Genomic DNA, 14,018 nt, shown 5'->3' with positions numbered 1-14,018 from the left:
GTTGTTTTGCATAGTGTGGATGTTTACATACAGTATTACAAGCATGATACAAATTGTGAGGAATAGTTAGAAATAATGCAGAATCTATATTGGCTGTTCAAGTTAATTTCAGGCAACAATCAAACTTAAAAACCTCTGCTTACGCACAGCACTTAAGTGTCCATGTTTCCTTACTGAGTTTCTGGTTCTTTTTCAAAAAAGAATTACTGCGACTTACACACTTCTCCTTTTTTCTTTTTACAGTGTGGTTTTAAACTGCATTTCCTGTTGTGAACTCATACACTGCTCTTTCAAAACCCCTCCTCTAAATGTATAGTCTTTGCCTTTTAACGTTAACAGACATAGTCCATTGTGGATTGGATGTCCTGACAGCTAAGGTTACATACATCTGTTTCAGCTCCTCATTCTGTCAACCAGACAATAATTGTCTTGAGATTTGGAGGCAGACGGTAGTGCTAATCTTATCACTTGTTGAAGTCCAGCTTTGGATTTTTCTAATCGGCAGCCATCAAAAAATATATTTAACTTCTATTTTTTGGCTTAGGGTTCTGTAAACTTCACTCTCTTTGTACTTTATTTGGCTCAAGGGCTTTTGAAATGTAACTGTCCAGTTTGTCTGTAGCTGTGACAGGATTTCATTCGTGTCCTGCGGAATTGATGGCGTCCTCTACTTGAATGGGGGAAGTCGGTGATGAAGAGGCACTGTCAAAACTTCTCAGTAACATTTGTCTCTTCATCCTGCAACAGTCAAACATGAGTCCCATCATCTATCACAATTTTATTATTATATTCTTGTGTAAGGTCTGGCAAACAGTTAAATTAATGTGATCTTTTCACTTCCTTTGCTCTTACCGGTGAGGCAAACCATTTAGTGAAGAGCTTGGCAGCTGATGTCATGTCCTGATTGGCTCTCAGTTTGTTCACTGTGACCGTCCGGCCTTTCTTGATACCATTTTCTTGTATTTGTAGCACATAAGGGTTTCTGGGAGTTGGACTTTGGACCTTGGGGCTGCTGTAAAATATTAAAGATGTACTGTGTAAGTTAATACAGACCAAATCTTGTATTTGTTTATTTTCTATAGTCAGTTATTTTTTAACTGGGTATTGTGTCAAAGTAATGTAGATTATATTGATTCTACCAATCTACTTGCCAGCATACTCACATTTTATTGTGTTTAGTTCCGCACACTTCTTCCTTACTTGGCTCTGTGTCTTCCTCATCTTCTCTTGTAGGCGTAGGAAGTGCAGAGGCGCTACTTACGCACATGTCTGGATCCAAAACAGATACCACCTTATCAAATAACTGGATAGAAATGAAGACACCATGTAAATGTGTTCTGATGCAGGATTGATATTAATTCAGGCTTCATTCATTCATCTGCCTACTGGTGGCCTCAGGTGCTTCATCTCCCCTTACCTCTGGGGTCATGTGATCCTTGTAGTGTGGGAACTTAACTAGAGGATGCTGTTTGAGTTTTTCCTCCACAGCAGCCACATATTCTCTGCGAATCTGCTTTTGGATCATCTGCTTTGAGAAGCAGGCATGCTCTTTAGACACGCACCTTCTCTGCTTTTGACTGGAGTTGTTGTTTGGAGCGTCATGGAAAATGACCGGCGAGACACCTATCTGGGCCCCTGATGGGACTGAAGAGCTATCACCGTAGTCCTCGAGGCTCGTGTTTACAAAAAGGCAACAGCTGCTGACCGAGGAAATCTTGTTTGTCTGTGCTTTAAGATACTTGGTCTGCAATCTCTCTTTGTACCTGAGGATATACAAAACAATAAAAATAGAACTTTACTCATCTTCTGAAGCATTTGAGTTGAACTTTGTAAAGCAATACAATACAATTTTTATTTGCAGGGTCAATATGTAAGAATTTTAGTTTAAAATAAAAAAAATGAATTACATTTTTAGCAGATTTCGATACAAGACATAGCTGTCTTTTTATATTTTGTTGCAGAGATATTTACATAAGTTAGCATGCTTACTAACTAGCCCTAGGCCTGAAAACCCCCTGTGCTTGTGGTGTAAACACCAACACTCACCCAGTCTGGCTAACTGTATGGCCAACTGAGCTAACAAGCTAACAATAGCTACAATCATGGACATATAAGCAGAAAACAGTTAGCAGTTACTCTGGTGATATGCTGCCCCTATTTGTTGGGAGTATGAAGTCAACAGTTGGCCAATTCTTACATATTGCACCTGTAACGTTAGTAAATAGGCTGCGTTCTGCTGTCTGCGTGTGTGTCCTGCACGTGCATCATTGTATCAGGCGCACCTTGCAAGCAAGTGAGAAAGCTCATGTTAAGTGAACCTCAAACTGCTGCTAAGCTCTCAATCAAATATCTCCAATCAATTATCCCATTAATGTGTGTCCATATAAACAGACAAATATATAATTAATTAAAAGACAAAAAGTCAAACCCCTCACAAGATTTTGCATGTGAAAGTGGAGACAGCCGGCTTTTACGTCACTTTGATTTTTAGCATGAGCAGACTTTCACTGCACTTGAGTATTTTTCATTTTTGAGGAAGGGGTTGACTGTGTGTCAGCCACACATACAGTACTGCACATCGCTCTCTTGAGTTGTCTTTTTATATCCTCCTTTATGTTTTGCCAGTTGGACGCTCAGCTATACTCGGTGAAGATCAGGCGCTGTGTCGTATCTCTGACAAAAAGTAGATGATAAGACAATTTATATTCTCTGTCGAGGGCCTCTTGGAGATAAATCAGGCTACTTTGATGTGTCGTCTCTTCATATTCTTTCACGATTGGGTTTTTCTGTTGGTATCTGGTAGATGGATAGCATTCTGCATGGTGTTCTTTTTGTGTTTGGACTCTATAATCCTTAAACGACATTTACTGCTTGAACACTCTTATCGTCTTTCTAAACTTGTACAGTTTTTGTAAGACAACCCGACATTAGCTCATTGTGATATCATATTTTGCAGCGGTGCATTTTGAAATCAAGTCAAGCGTTTTGTTTCTTCTTGAGAGAAACTAGAGTAGCCTCTGCATTTTTAGCTGTTTCTACCAGATTCAGTAACAGTCTGCAATGACACACTGTTTCCTCCTAGAAGTTAAATTTCAAGGTAGCATTAGTTGCAGCTCTATTCAAACCATATCCAAGTATGGTCGGAGATTTGATTTCTGATCAGCAATAGACTTTTTACAGAATAGGATGCTCATGTTTAGGAAAACCACTTGAGGAGGTTACATTTTCACCAGTCCATTTGTTGGTTGGCTGGTTTGTTTGTCAGCAGGATTACACAAAAACCACTGAACGGATTTCCACGAAACTTGGATGGAGAATGGGTCGACCCAGAATAGACCCCGTTAACTTTTGGTGCAGATCCGGATAAAGGGACGGAGGCAGGATTTTTTTCTCTCTTTCTTTAACATTGTTGTTGTTCACATTTTCGTTAATGTCTCAGGGGCAAAATGATGACATATGGCCTAATTTAGCTGGACTCTTTAGACTTAGCTATCCGTCTCTTTCTGTCCCCATATACATCTTTGGGTGCATGTGGGCAATGCTACAAATAAATGAGCAGGACAGTTTAATACCAAGATGATTTTAGCATGAATACTGACCACTTCTGTTTCAGTCATCTCAGTTTTTGTTGATAATGCTTCTGGCTCAACTGCACATTCGTTTGCACTGTTGTATGTTTGAGAAGTTCAAAATACTAACGGTGTATTTTTGTTCTTCTTGTCTCTTTGACTTTGCCTCTCCGCTTGGCTGGCAGAGGGTGTTATATCAGAGTGTTCAGGGCTCATCTCAAAGGTATTTAAATCTTAAACCAGAGTAGGGGGTGGAGCAGCTGCCTTCCCTCTCCTCAACAGAAAAAAATACATCAGCCTGTACCACGTACTGTGGGTCTATATGAAGCGGCTCAGTGACCATTTAAATAGCAGTCTCTGCATGCCTTACAGGATATACTCCAACATGTTTATCTTGTCTATTCCTGCCTCTCCCTTTTCCTTCTTCTCCGAATTCTAAGTATTTATGACCTGCCCTGATTTCCTTCTAATTTGCGTACTCAGATGGGATCACTTCAGGTTGCAAGTTTTAACCCATGACATTTTCATATACATTCTGGCACAAGCTTAAATGTTTTTTTTAATTATGTTAATATAAGCTTACATAGGCTGTGTATATTAGGCCCCCAAAAGAAAGACGTGACTTACCAAGGGAAGATGGGCCGACTGTTTTCTGACTCCATTCCTTTTTATCAGTAGGTTGTTTTTTATTTAATTTTCTGTTTTAGAAAACAGAAATAGACCTTTTCTTCAGTAAAGTTTCGTTTGCGAGGCTCGACAGTCAACCTGGCTCGTGGCCTGTTCCCAAGTTTGTTTTTTGGTAACCATGCCAACAGCGGGGGATGTTGGGAGGAGGGTAGGGTTTTACGTGGAAACAAGTGGACAGTTAATTGTTTTACATTAAATCAAACGCATAAAGACATCTTTACGGTCGGATAGTATTGGCGAAGCAGTAACACATCTCGTTAAAGAAAAACACATTAATCTTAAATAGAAGTTTAAATTTAAATCAGTGCTATTCTCTCACTACGGTATGTGTGGACTTTATATAGTGTAGATATAGTTAGAGTATAGATAGCCAAGATGCAAGTGACAAAGTGTGAGTGGAGCTATTCAGGGGTGGAAGAAATACTGAGGAATATTTAAGTTTACTTGAGTAAAAGTTGTAATAGGCCTACCATGGGAAAATACTGTACTGCAATAAAGCTTTCACATAAATGTAGTGGAGTAAAAGTAGAAAGTAGAATAAAATGGAAATACTTAAAATGTCCTCTTAACTGAAGTACTTGAGTAATTGTACTTTGTCACATTCTACCACTGGTGATATCTGGTTACATCTAAGTGCACTTATAGTGTTTAACTATGTGGTTACAGCTGTTGTGTGGTTTGAGTGACAGTCACTATTATATAATGAAAATAATTAACATAACTTAACCAGAAGAAGCAATGTTAAAGTGTATATATAAGCCAGGCTGTTACTCTCATCTTACAGAATGAGTGCATGAGCGAGGAACACATATAGAAAAAATTATAGTCATAAAACAGAATCAAATATTCTGTTCTGTGTGACTATCTGAGCACTAGGGGGCTCTCCTTGTTAGAAAATTTGCGGTTGAGGTTATGCCACCCTGAACCAGAGCCAATGCCAACATCATCTCTTATCATGGTTGATAAAAACCTTTGATTGTTGAAAGATACTTCTTAAATATGACCTCATTTCAGCAGTGGAATATGTATGTAAGTACTTTACTAAAGTGGGAACAAATCAATGTACATATACTTCACAGGTAAAAGCCCTAAAAGTGCATAGACCTAAGTATTATCAGATAAATGTGCTTAAAGTATCTAAGTAAAGGTACTCACGTGTTATGTAAATATTCCCTCCTGTTTAAGCAGAATGTTAATGCTGTAGCTGTTTGAAGTGGAGCTAATTTTAACAGCCTTTGTATACTTCTACTTCTTTATATATTTTAAAGCATATTTCTTTTAAGATGATTGTAAGTTTTCTGTGTAAAGTCTCAATCTGCACAGAGCAGTAAAGACAAACATTCACACAGTTTCTTGTATTAACATCAAATTAAATGGAAATACTAAGGTAAAACACAATCACCTCAAATTTGTAGATACAGTACTTGAGTGAATGCGCTTATATTCCCGGAAGATACTCGACACAAGTTATGACAACATAGACAGTGATGTTGTTGTGTTGACTGGACCGAATCACATGTCGTTCCCTTTGGGGCCGATGAATTAACTAATTAGCCCAAGTTCAGGTCCCCGGACTCTCCCGCTGTTCAAACACTGGGGGAAACACTGCAGGGACAGAGGGACCACTGTTTCCCTTTTTTCAACGGTGGTGTTCCCTATTTATAGCAACAAACTAACTTAGTAAACAGTTTCAATGCAGTCAGTGAACTGTCTAATGCGCCGCGTCAGTTTGTTTGCCAGCGACATGGCCGGCCTGAATGCAGCCACAAAACAGTGACATTTGAATGCACGCTTGAGAATTGAAACCCTCACGGCTTCGATTCTTTGTGTACTCCGTATTAAGTCTAGTGGAATTAACCAAAAAGATCCTGTTTTTGATAGAGCAGGAGCACCTGTTGTGTTAAAGACAGCACATTTCCAAAAGCTTTATTTTTACGATTCTTTATTCTTCATTCAGGTTGTAGTCATAAAACAAATCCAATAAATATGCAGCATTTAAAAAAAAACGTGAAACATTCAAGGCCAGAATGAATTTGTTTATCACTCCAGTCGTCTTCCTCGTGCTGTCACAGGACTGTCAAGAGGTGCTGACGTGATGCAGCAGCAACACTCTATGAATGGATAATATAGTACTGTTGCATCAGCATGGCGGCGTTTCTCCGAGGAATTTCCAACTTTTAAATCGAAGATGGAACTTCCCACATGTGACTCTGCGGCTCCTAACAAAGTGTTTTAGCAGCTTTCTCCCACATACCAAAGTCAGACTGGGGTGACATACAGTGACCTGCAGAGGCCAAGTGTCATGTTAGGCGTTTCCTTTCTTCTTATCCATGAACTGCTGGTGACCTGAATTAAAAAATGCCTCCAGATATACTTTATTTGTTGGGATTTGAACCCTTTCAGTCTGTGTGAAAGTGCCATCTTAGGCCTGCTGTTGCCATATAAGTACAGAAAATAAGCTTTTTACAAGCAGCAAATTAAATTCTTTGACCGCAGTTGTTTATGTTTTTATTCCTTAAATGAACAGCTCTACCTGGCCTTCTAAGGAATTTGAAAATCCTGCCATGCTTGGGCCAGTAAAGGTGATTTATTCCCGCCTGGATAAACTCAAACACACATGCTATGAACACGGCCGCCTCTGATCTTGAAAGTTTACATTTTTTAGATGCAGTTTTCGGGCATACATGCTTGCAAGGAGATCTACATCAGTTCAGAGATAGTTTTATTCTTTGCCATTGTCTCATTTTCTCATCTATCTATTTGACTGCAGCGAGGAAACGCCTGAAACTGTGTTTATAAGCTGCACCTTTCTTTCCTCTTCACAAGGATTTCCTTCTCATGCATCCTGATGCATAAATATTGAAATACGACACCTGTGTAATTGGTCATTGTCTTCAGACTGCTCTCTAAATGGTTGCATGAAGATGGCCTGACTTGGGAAAGCTCAGCCCCTTTGGAAGAAAAAAAAAAAAAACTGAGGGTAAATATTAGGACGTGGATGACTTCAGGGCGTTGCATTTGCTGATGTGTGATCAGTGCAGAAGTAGTGAATAAATAGAATCAAGAACAAATCCAATTTTGATGCATAAACCAATCCAAAATGATGGTAATCATTTAGATTCATTATTTCAGTATATTTGCATGTATCTCATCCATAAATTTTAACAGTAAAAGGAAGCCACTGTTGATTATTTGTTTAGTGACGTGCATACTTGTGTTTGTTTATTTACACCACACAGGCAAAATAAAATAAATTAAAAAAGAAAAAAAAACAAAGCAACAGGACGGCTTTAATTTTCCTCAAGAGACTTTTTACTTCTCATAAGCAGGAATAGTACAATCGGGGGAAACTGGTGCAATACACAGGAAATGTTTTTGTTTACGGTCAAATCAGAGAGCTTGGCAGCACGCTGGCTTTCCAGTACAAAAAGAGTTTACTGACGTTTTAAAACTGTCTTGTACAGCCTTTAGGATGTTGAGCAACTGTAGAAAACAATACACCGAAGAGGATGTCTAATAATTCCTAACACGCCACCAGTACATGCCACAAACAGTAAAGGTTATGACCCCACTTGCCCAGGTTATTAAAGGTGCACTATGTAGTTTTGGTGAAGAAATTTCATCAGAAGAGAAAAATCTTCACTGACTGATTGTTTTATACCTAAACAAACTAAATAAACTCTCTTCGTGTTTATGAACTGAATAAACAAACTGACCTTAAAGGACAACACAATTTCATACTTTGTTTATATTTGGCAGACCCTGCCACCTTTCTAGCTTCAAACAGTGTTCTGGGGACCTTATTTTCCTCCGAGAACAGCTTGTTTATTCAGTTATGGAAAAAAATATATCTGAATCGGTATTATTAGCTCATCAATATTGTACATATAAAATTCTGAGTTTGAAAATTTCTTCTCCAGTTTTTTTCTGTCTGCCCCAGTTTTGGAGTTTTCTTCTCCAAAACTACATACATAATGTTTGTTTTTTTTATAGTTATTTTAGTGTATTGCACTGCTAACTCTGTTTAAGTTTAACTACTTGTTTATAAGTTCGGCCAAAATTAACATCTGTTTTCATTATTGATCAACCAGAGCAATATTTTTTAATTGAAAATGTTTCATTTTTAAATTGTTTATTTTGTCCCAACAGCAGTCTGAAAGCCAATGACATTCACTTTATAAATATATAAACCTGAGAAAAGCTGCAGATTCTCACCTCTGGAAAGCTAAAACCAGAGAATGTTTGATGATTAACTCTAAAAAAATGAATCAATTATTATCAAATTATTGCTATTGATTTTTGTTTATTGTATTGCAGTATTTTCCCTAAATTTTATGGCTGAGCTGCAGCACCGAAGCCGATTTGGGCACCTTCTTTGTTTTATATTTTTAAATTTTTATACTTTTAGATAATACAGGTAGAATTTTTGCACATTGCACATAGTGTTTCCTTGTATATTCCATATATTTCTATAGCTTTCTTGTACATTTTTGGTATTTTAGTAGCTTCTAGTATTCTTGCCTATATTGATATGTATAGATGTGATTATAGATTAGATTAGATTAGACACTGCATTGTACATCCACTGTATTAATAATATTAATATACTGCAGCCAGTTAATATCACACATGTTTTAAGACTTTCATGTTGGCTGACATTTTCTATTGAAGAAGTAATACCGCCGAAAGCTTTTTATCATCCTTTATTCAATATTAACTGTCTTTGTTTATGTGGCCTCACAAAGCCAGAGAACATCTTGCAACCTCAGTTTCCACCTCACATTTAAATGAGTGAAGCTAAATTGTGGGCCGGCTCTGTCAGACAATGCATATATTGTTGCGTAACTCCCCTCACAAACCCAGGGACAGTGGGCTAAGCCAGGTCACCCTGAAAAATTCGAAATCATGACAAATGCTTTCCATGTTTTCAAAATATGTTTCTATGGAGATGGACAGCATGATTTTTCTGCCTTTGTAATGTGGTGTGACAGCGTTTTCGTCCTTGAAATCTTAAATTAAAACTTTGTAGTTACATGCGGGAACAATGAGTTGCTGTCTCCTGTTACAAAACACATTAGCTGAATGGTGGGAAATGAACCACACCTAGGTGGACAAAGACATTCTATGGTTGGTCCATCACTTAACTGCTGTTGAGTAAATAAACTAAAGTCACACCATGAGAAAAGCATATACAATGCATACAATAACAAAGCAACATATTTATTGTTCTTCAGTGTAGAGTAATGCACACAGTCTAAGAATAGTCCGTTACAAGTCCTCAATATATTATCCATCTGTTTTATCATCCCTCACATTTTAAGTTAATAATCAAAGTAGAGCTGATTTCACTACTTTAACCACTTTATGAACAAGCATTTAATTAAGTAGTGCCTCCCAACCTAGGGGTCCGAATCAGAATCATGCAATGTTTAATTGGGCACAAAAGAACGTAAAAATTCTGCTTCTCTTTCTTCTCTTTCCTTCAGTCATTGTGTTTGTGAATAATATAATAACGATGAATACTTTTACCTCTTTGAGCCTCAGTTATTTTAATAACATCTGAAAGGTGTAGAGGGGATATCATTCCTTGGTGGAAATGCTAATAACTCAAAGTCAAGTACCGTTATGTGAATATAAACTGTTGATGGTACCAATTTTGTGTTCAGGTGCCGTTAAACCTTTGCAGAAGAAGGCAAAACGAGAATACGTAATTACAACAGCACCAGTCAAGCCTTGAATGAACAAAAATAATTTGGAAGCCATAGTGGCAATAATCTTTTTTTCATTTATTCACTTCATCGTTCCACAACAATATGATGTTTTTGTCTGCAGCAACTTTTGGCTTTTAAGTTGACCATTGACCTGATGTGCAAGATGGTTTGTTACACATAACAAACAGGAAGGGTGTTCTAAAAACTGTTTGGAAAAGGGCAGGCAGTGCCAAAAATAACCTGGCAGGTTATCGGCTGAACGAACTGTCTATCACGGGCTACCATCTCCAGTCAGATCAACAGTAGCTGAGCACTACCACCCGGGAGCCAGTTGGAAAATAAAACTCTCACCAAAGTCTGTCAAGATAAGAGTGAAAACATCTTGTCCATTGAGAAAAGTCTTCAGTGACATTCATTGCTTTTCGTTTAATTGAACATAATCTCCAATTCTAATCTTACAGATGTTAAAGCAGCATCTACGCTAACCTCTTGAGAAGTCGCCATTGTTATTTTCAACTGAACAGTCACTTCTCTTGGTGGTCGTTGCACCTAAACCAAGCCTCCAACCATTAGTTCCTCATGGGATCCTGGTTGGACCAAAAGCCACTGTGTTCAGACACGGCGTTTAGCGTGAAGCTTGAATCCTGCCTCAACAAATCCTGCTGCCTTGCAAAGCACTGTTTCCATTGCACTTTATTGCGTCATGGTTTTATTGATTACCTACCCCGAATTTTCCAACTCAGCCAAGCTTTAAAACTTCCAAATGGATGAAAATGTTAGAAGGGGCACAATTTATCTTTCATTCACTAGATTTTGGAAACCACAAGTTCAAACGTAATTAATAAATTGTATTTTATACCATTATGAGGCTTTTTTGTTTTAAATTTTGACCTGAAAAGTAGCTGCCAAATAGATTATGTAGAAAGTATAATGTTTCTCTCTGAAATCTGTGGATAAGTATAAAGTACAAGCATCCCAAAATTATGCCCAAGTAGGGCACTTAAATTAATATGTTCAGTTACTTTCCAGTACTGGAAAAAAGTACAGGACATTTTATCCAGTCTCTCAGCTTTTCTTCTGCACGCACCTTTTCAGATTTCTCATATTACCTAACATTTCTTTTGTCTGCTACAACACAGCAAGTTCTTTCGGTCACTGTGATCCTCTCCAAGGAGAGCAAGGAATGGATTAACCCAGAAATAAATTCAGTGTAGTGTACTCTTCCCATAGCGCTTAATGGCTCAGTTTGCATTAATCACCTTCCAGTGAAAAGGTCTGCCACTCCCAACACGTCTCCACTCCCACAACTATGCCTGTATATCAGTCTCTGGCCTTACAAAGACTGTCTCAGCCTCCAAAGTACCGTGACTTAATGTTTGGTACCAGGCTCCACCGTGGTGCAGCCCCCGTGGGGTGGAGGACACCGCTTACCATGTCACGTAGTATTTACAGAAAGAGTTAATGTTGTTTCTGTTGCGCTGATGTAAGGAGGGAGCTGCAGATAGGGAGGACAGATGATGGAATGTGACTGGTGGACTGTGCGGTTGGTTTTTACATTTTTCACACCGTACAGACAGGAGATTGTTGCCTTCAAGTAGTAATACTTAATAATAATTTTATGTCTTAGAAAAGCTGATTTGGCTAGTTTTAAGATTGTCTGCTTTAAACACAGATTTGTAAGGCTTTACTAGAATAAAATTGGTAGTTTTCCAAAACCATAAAAATCTGTGTGTCTTCTTTAAGGAACCAGGAGCAACAGATTTGTTTTCAGTCGTGATAGTAAATTAATTTTGCTTATCATCTTAGATTTTACAAAAACATACTGGCTGTCCTTCTTTTTAATTTGTCCACATCCAAACTCCATCTCCTGAGAACAAGTGTGAGATTAAAAAAGATTTCAGACTTTTCCAGTTCCTTTGTTTCATTCCCGTCAGCCTCAGCTGTACTTGGGTTCAGCATATTAGCTAATATTACTAAGAAGGTGAACATAATAAACATTATACCTGCGAAACATCAGCAAGTAAGTATAACCATTGCGAGCAAGTTAGCATGCTGATGGTAGCACTTAGCTAAAAGCACTGTTTTGCCAAATGCTGTGTTCCATACAATTTCAGGGTTGGAATTTCCTAGTTGAGATTCCTGACATCTGCCCCGAGTTCACAAGTTGGAAGAAAGACATTTCCTGATTTCTGTGGAAAACAGCATTAGTAAAGCCCCGTAGAGATGCGAGCAAGTCTACAGGCTCTTTGCTCTCGTTCCAGCTAACTCGGAACTCAAACATTTCCGACTTCCTACTTGGAAATGTTCAAAGGAACGCCGCAAGAAAGTCTGAATTCCTACTTGTTAACTCGGGGCACATCCATCTACCCCAACTACAACAGTTGTCTGATGTCAACAGTGACAGCACTCATGGGAAGGGTATTGGGGATGTAATTAGACAACTGTATTTGTATAAGGCTGGTGAATAGAATATTTAGATACTTAACCAAGTATAAAAGTGCCATATCAAAGAGAAATCATTTTGTTACGGTCACAAACGTGTTCACTTTTGACGTCTTTGATGTCCAAAGCTGGAAGTTTCAACCAGGAAATTCTGACCTCCGACGTTGAACGCAGCATTAGACTTCACTATTAGTATTTGACCCAGTATCTGGCTCAAACACACATGTTTATCTTTTTTGCCTTGTTGATGCACTAATTCATCACCTCAGGCAGCTTTGTAAACCAGGGCGTTGGCAGTGTTATTTGCACAGTACAACAAATTGTTATTTGAAGTACATGTGAGTCTGAAAGACATGACTCATTGTTTGCATACTGCGTGCGTTATTTGACATCTTATTCATCTGATTAATGGCACACAGTGAATCCACCCATCAAACCTCAAACAGGGTTTACTGTTTCGTTGTGACCATGTCTGCAGTCAAACCACGTTCTGTTAACTTGATAACAACTCTCTGTTCACTAATGGAGCGAGTTACTGATTCTCAATTTACCTATTATTATAAGTACTGGGTGTGTGAGGATGGTGACCTTAAATTACTCCTAAACACAATGTGAAGTAAATCCCACATGAGTGAGCACATAACCCATTTTGCATGGTTACCATGGACGACTCCATAGAGCTGACTGTGCAGAATGTATGAAACATTCAGAGAATACTTTCTCTCCCCGATACATGAATGGACATCTGTGTGCAAATAAATGTGCTCGCTGTTCAGCTGCATTTGCACTTTTGCCATGTCTTCAAAGTGCAAACCAAAGGCTATTGGTGCAAGTTTTTTAGTGGGGGACAAAATTTGTCAGAACACAATGAATGATTTGTGGGGATGACAGACACCATTTCGAAGAACTTGTCCAAAATTATTTCGCCTCTAGATAAAAGTCTCCTTGTTGTGGTACGTATGAATGCTCGCTTTATTCTCAACATGAACCCCTTTTATGATGAGATATTCGCATAAAAAACATTCTCGAGTCACCAAATAGCTTTGTGTGTGCCTTCAAAGCTGGGTGTCTTAGCGTCCAACGAGTCCAAAAACAGAAGAAAAAAAAAATCAGTGTCGCTCTGCTGACCAAACATAAAAAGAAACCATTACAAAGGTTGAACTGTTTTACCCCTCTTCACCCTCCCACCCTTTCTTTTGGCAGAAACAATGTTGCTGCATTACTTGACTGTTATCCTTCCCCCCTGATGATTTTCTTTAACATTTTTTACTTCTCTTGTTTGAACAGATGCCGCCCCCCTCCTACAGCCCCCCATCCTCTGGGACTGCAATGAGACTTAGCACAATGCGGTAACACTCAATTACATTAATGTTAAGAGTCCAGCCCAGGCAGTTCCTTCCAGCAAGCAGCCTCAAACAATATGATGTATATCCCTTCCCGAGGACAATTGGTAGTCTTTTGTCCTACTTTATTCATGAATGGGTTATGAAAGAGGCGACTGCATGACCGTACTAACCTTTCAGTCCATCCATTACTGCACAGAATGTATTTTAAAGCAGGACGTATGCTAGCATGTTTGCCACCCAGAGACCAAATAAATCCCAGTCAA

The 14,018-nt window shown here is 38.5% G+C and overlaps 1 protein-coding gene across 1 annotated transcript; it reads right to left on the bottom strand.

The window, feature by feature from the left end:
* Window positions 1–243: 243 nt before the first annotated feature.
* Window positions 244–5,002, bottom strand: fam47e (family with sequence similarity 47 member E). The gene is made up of 5 exons (XM_084360104.1): window positions 4,197–5,002; window positions 1,418–1,763; window positions 1,164–1,303; window positions 853–1,012; window positions 244–738 (listed from the first exon to the last, which is right to left on the bottom strand). Exons 1-5 carry the CDS (start codon window positions 4,229–4,231, stop codon window positions 706–708), a joined length of 714 nt encoding a protein of 237 aa, XP_084216230.1. The 5' UTR covers window positions 4,232–5,002; the 3' UTR covers window positions 244–705.
* Window positions 5,003–14,018: the final 9,016 nt, after the last annotated feature.

The sequence above is a fragment of the Pagrus pagrus genome, assembly GCF_965226575.1.
Source record: "Pagrus pagrus genome assembly, chromosome: 8".
NCBI lineage: Eukaryota > Metazoa > Chordata > Actinopteri > Spariformes > Sparidae > Pagrus > Pagrus pagrus.
This window is presented reverse-complemented; position numbering and strand designations above follow the sequence as displayed.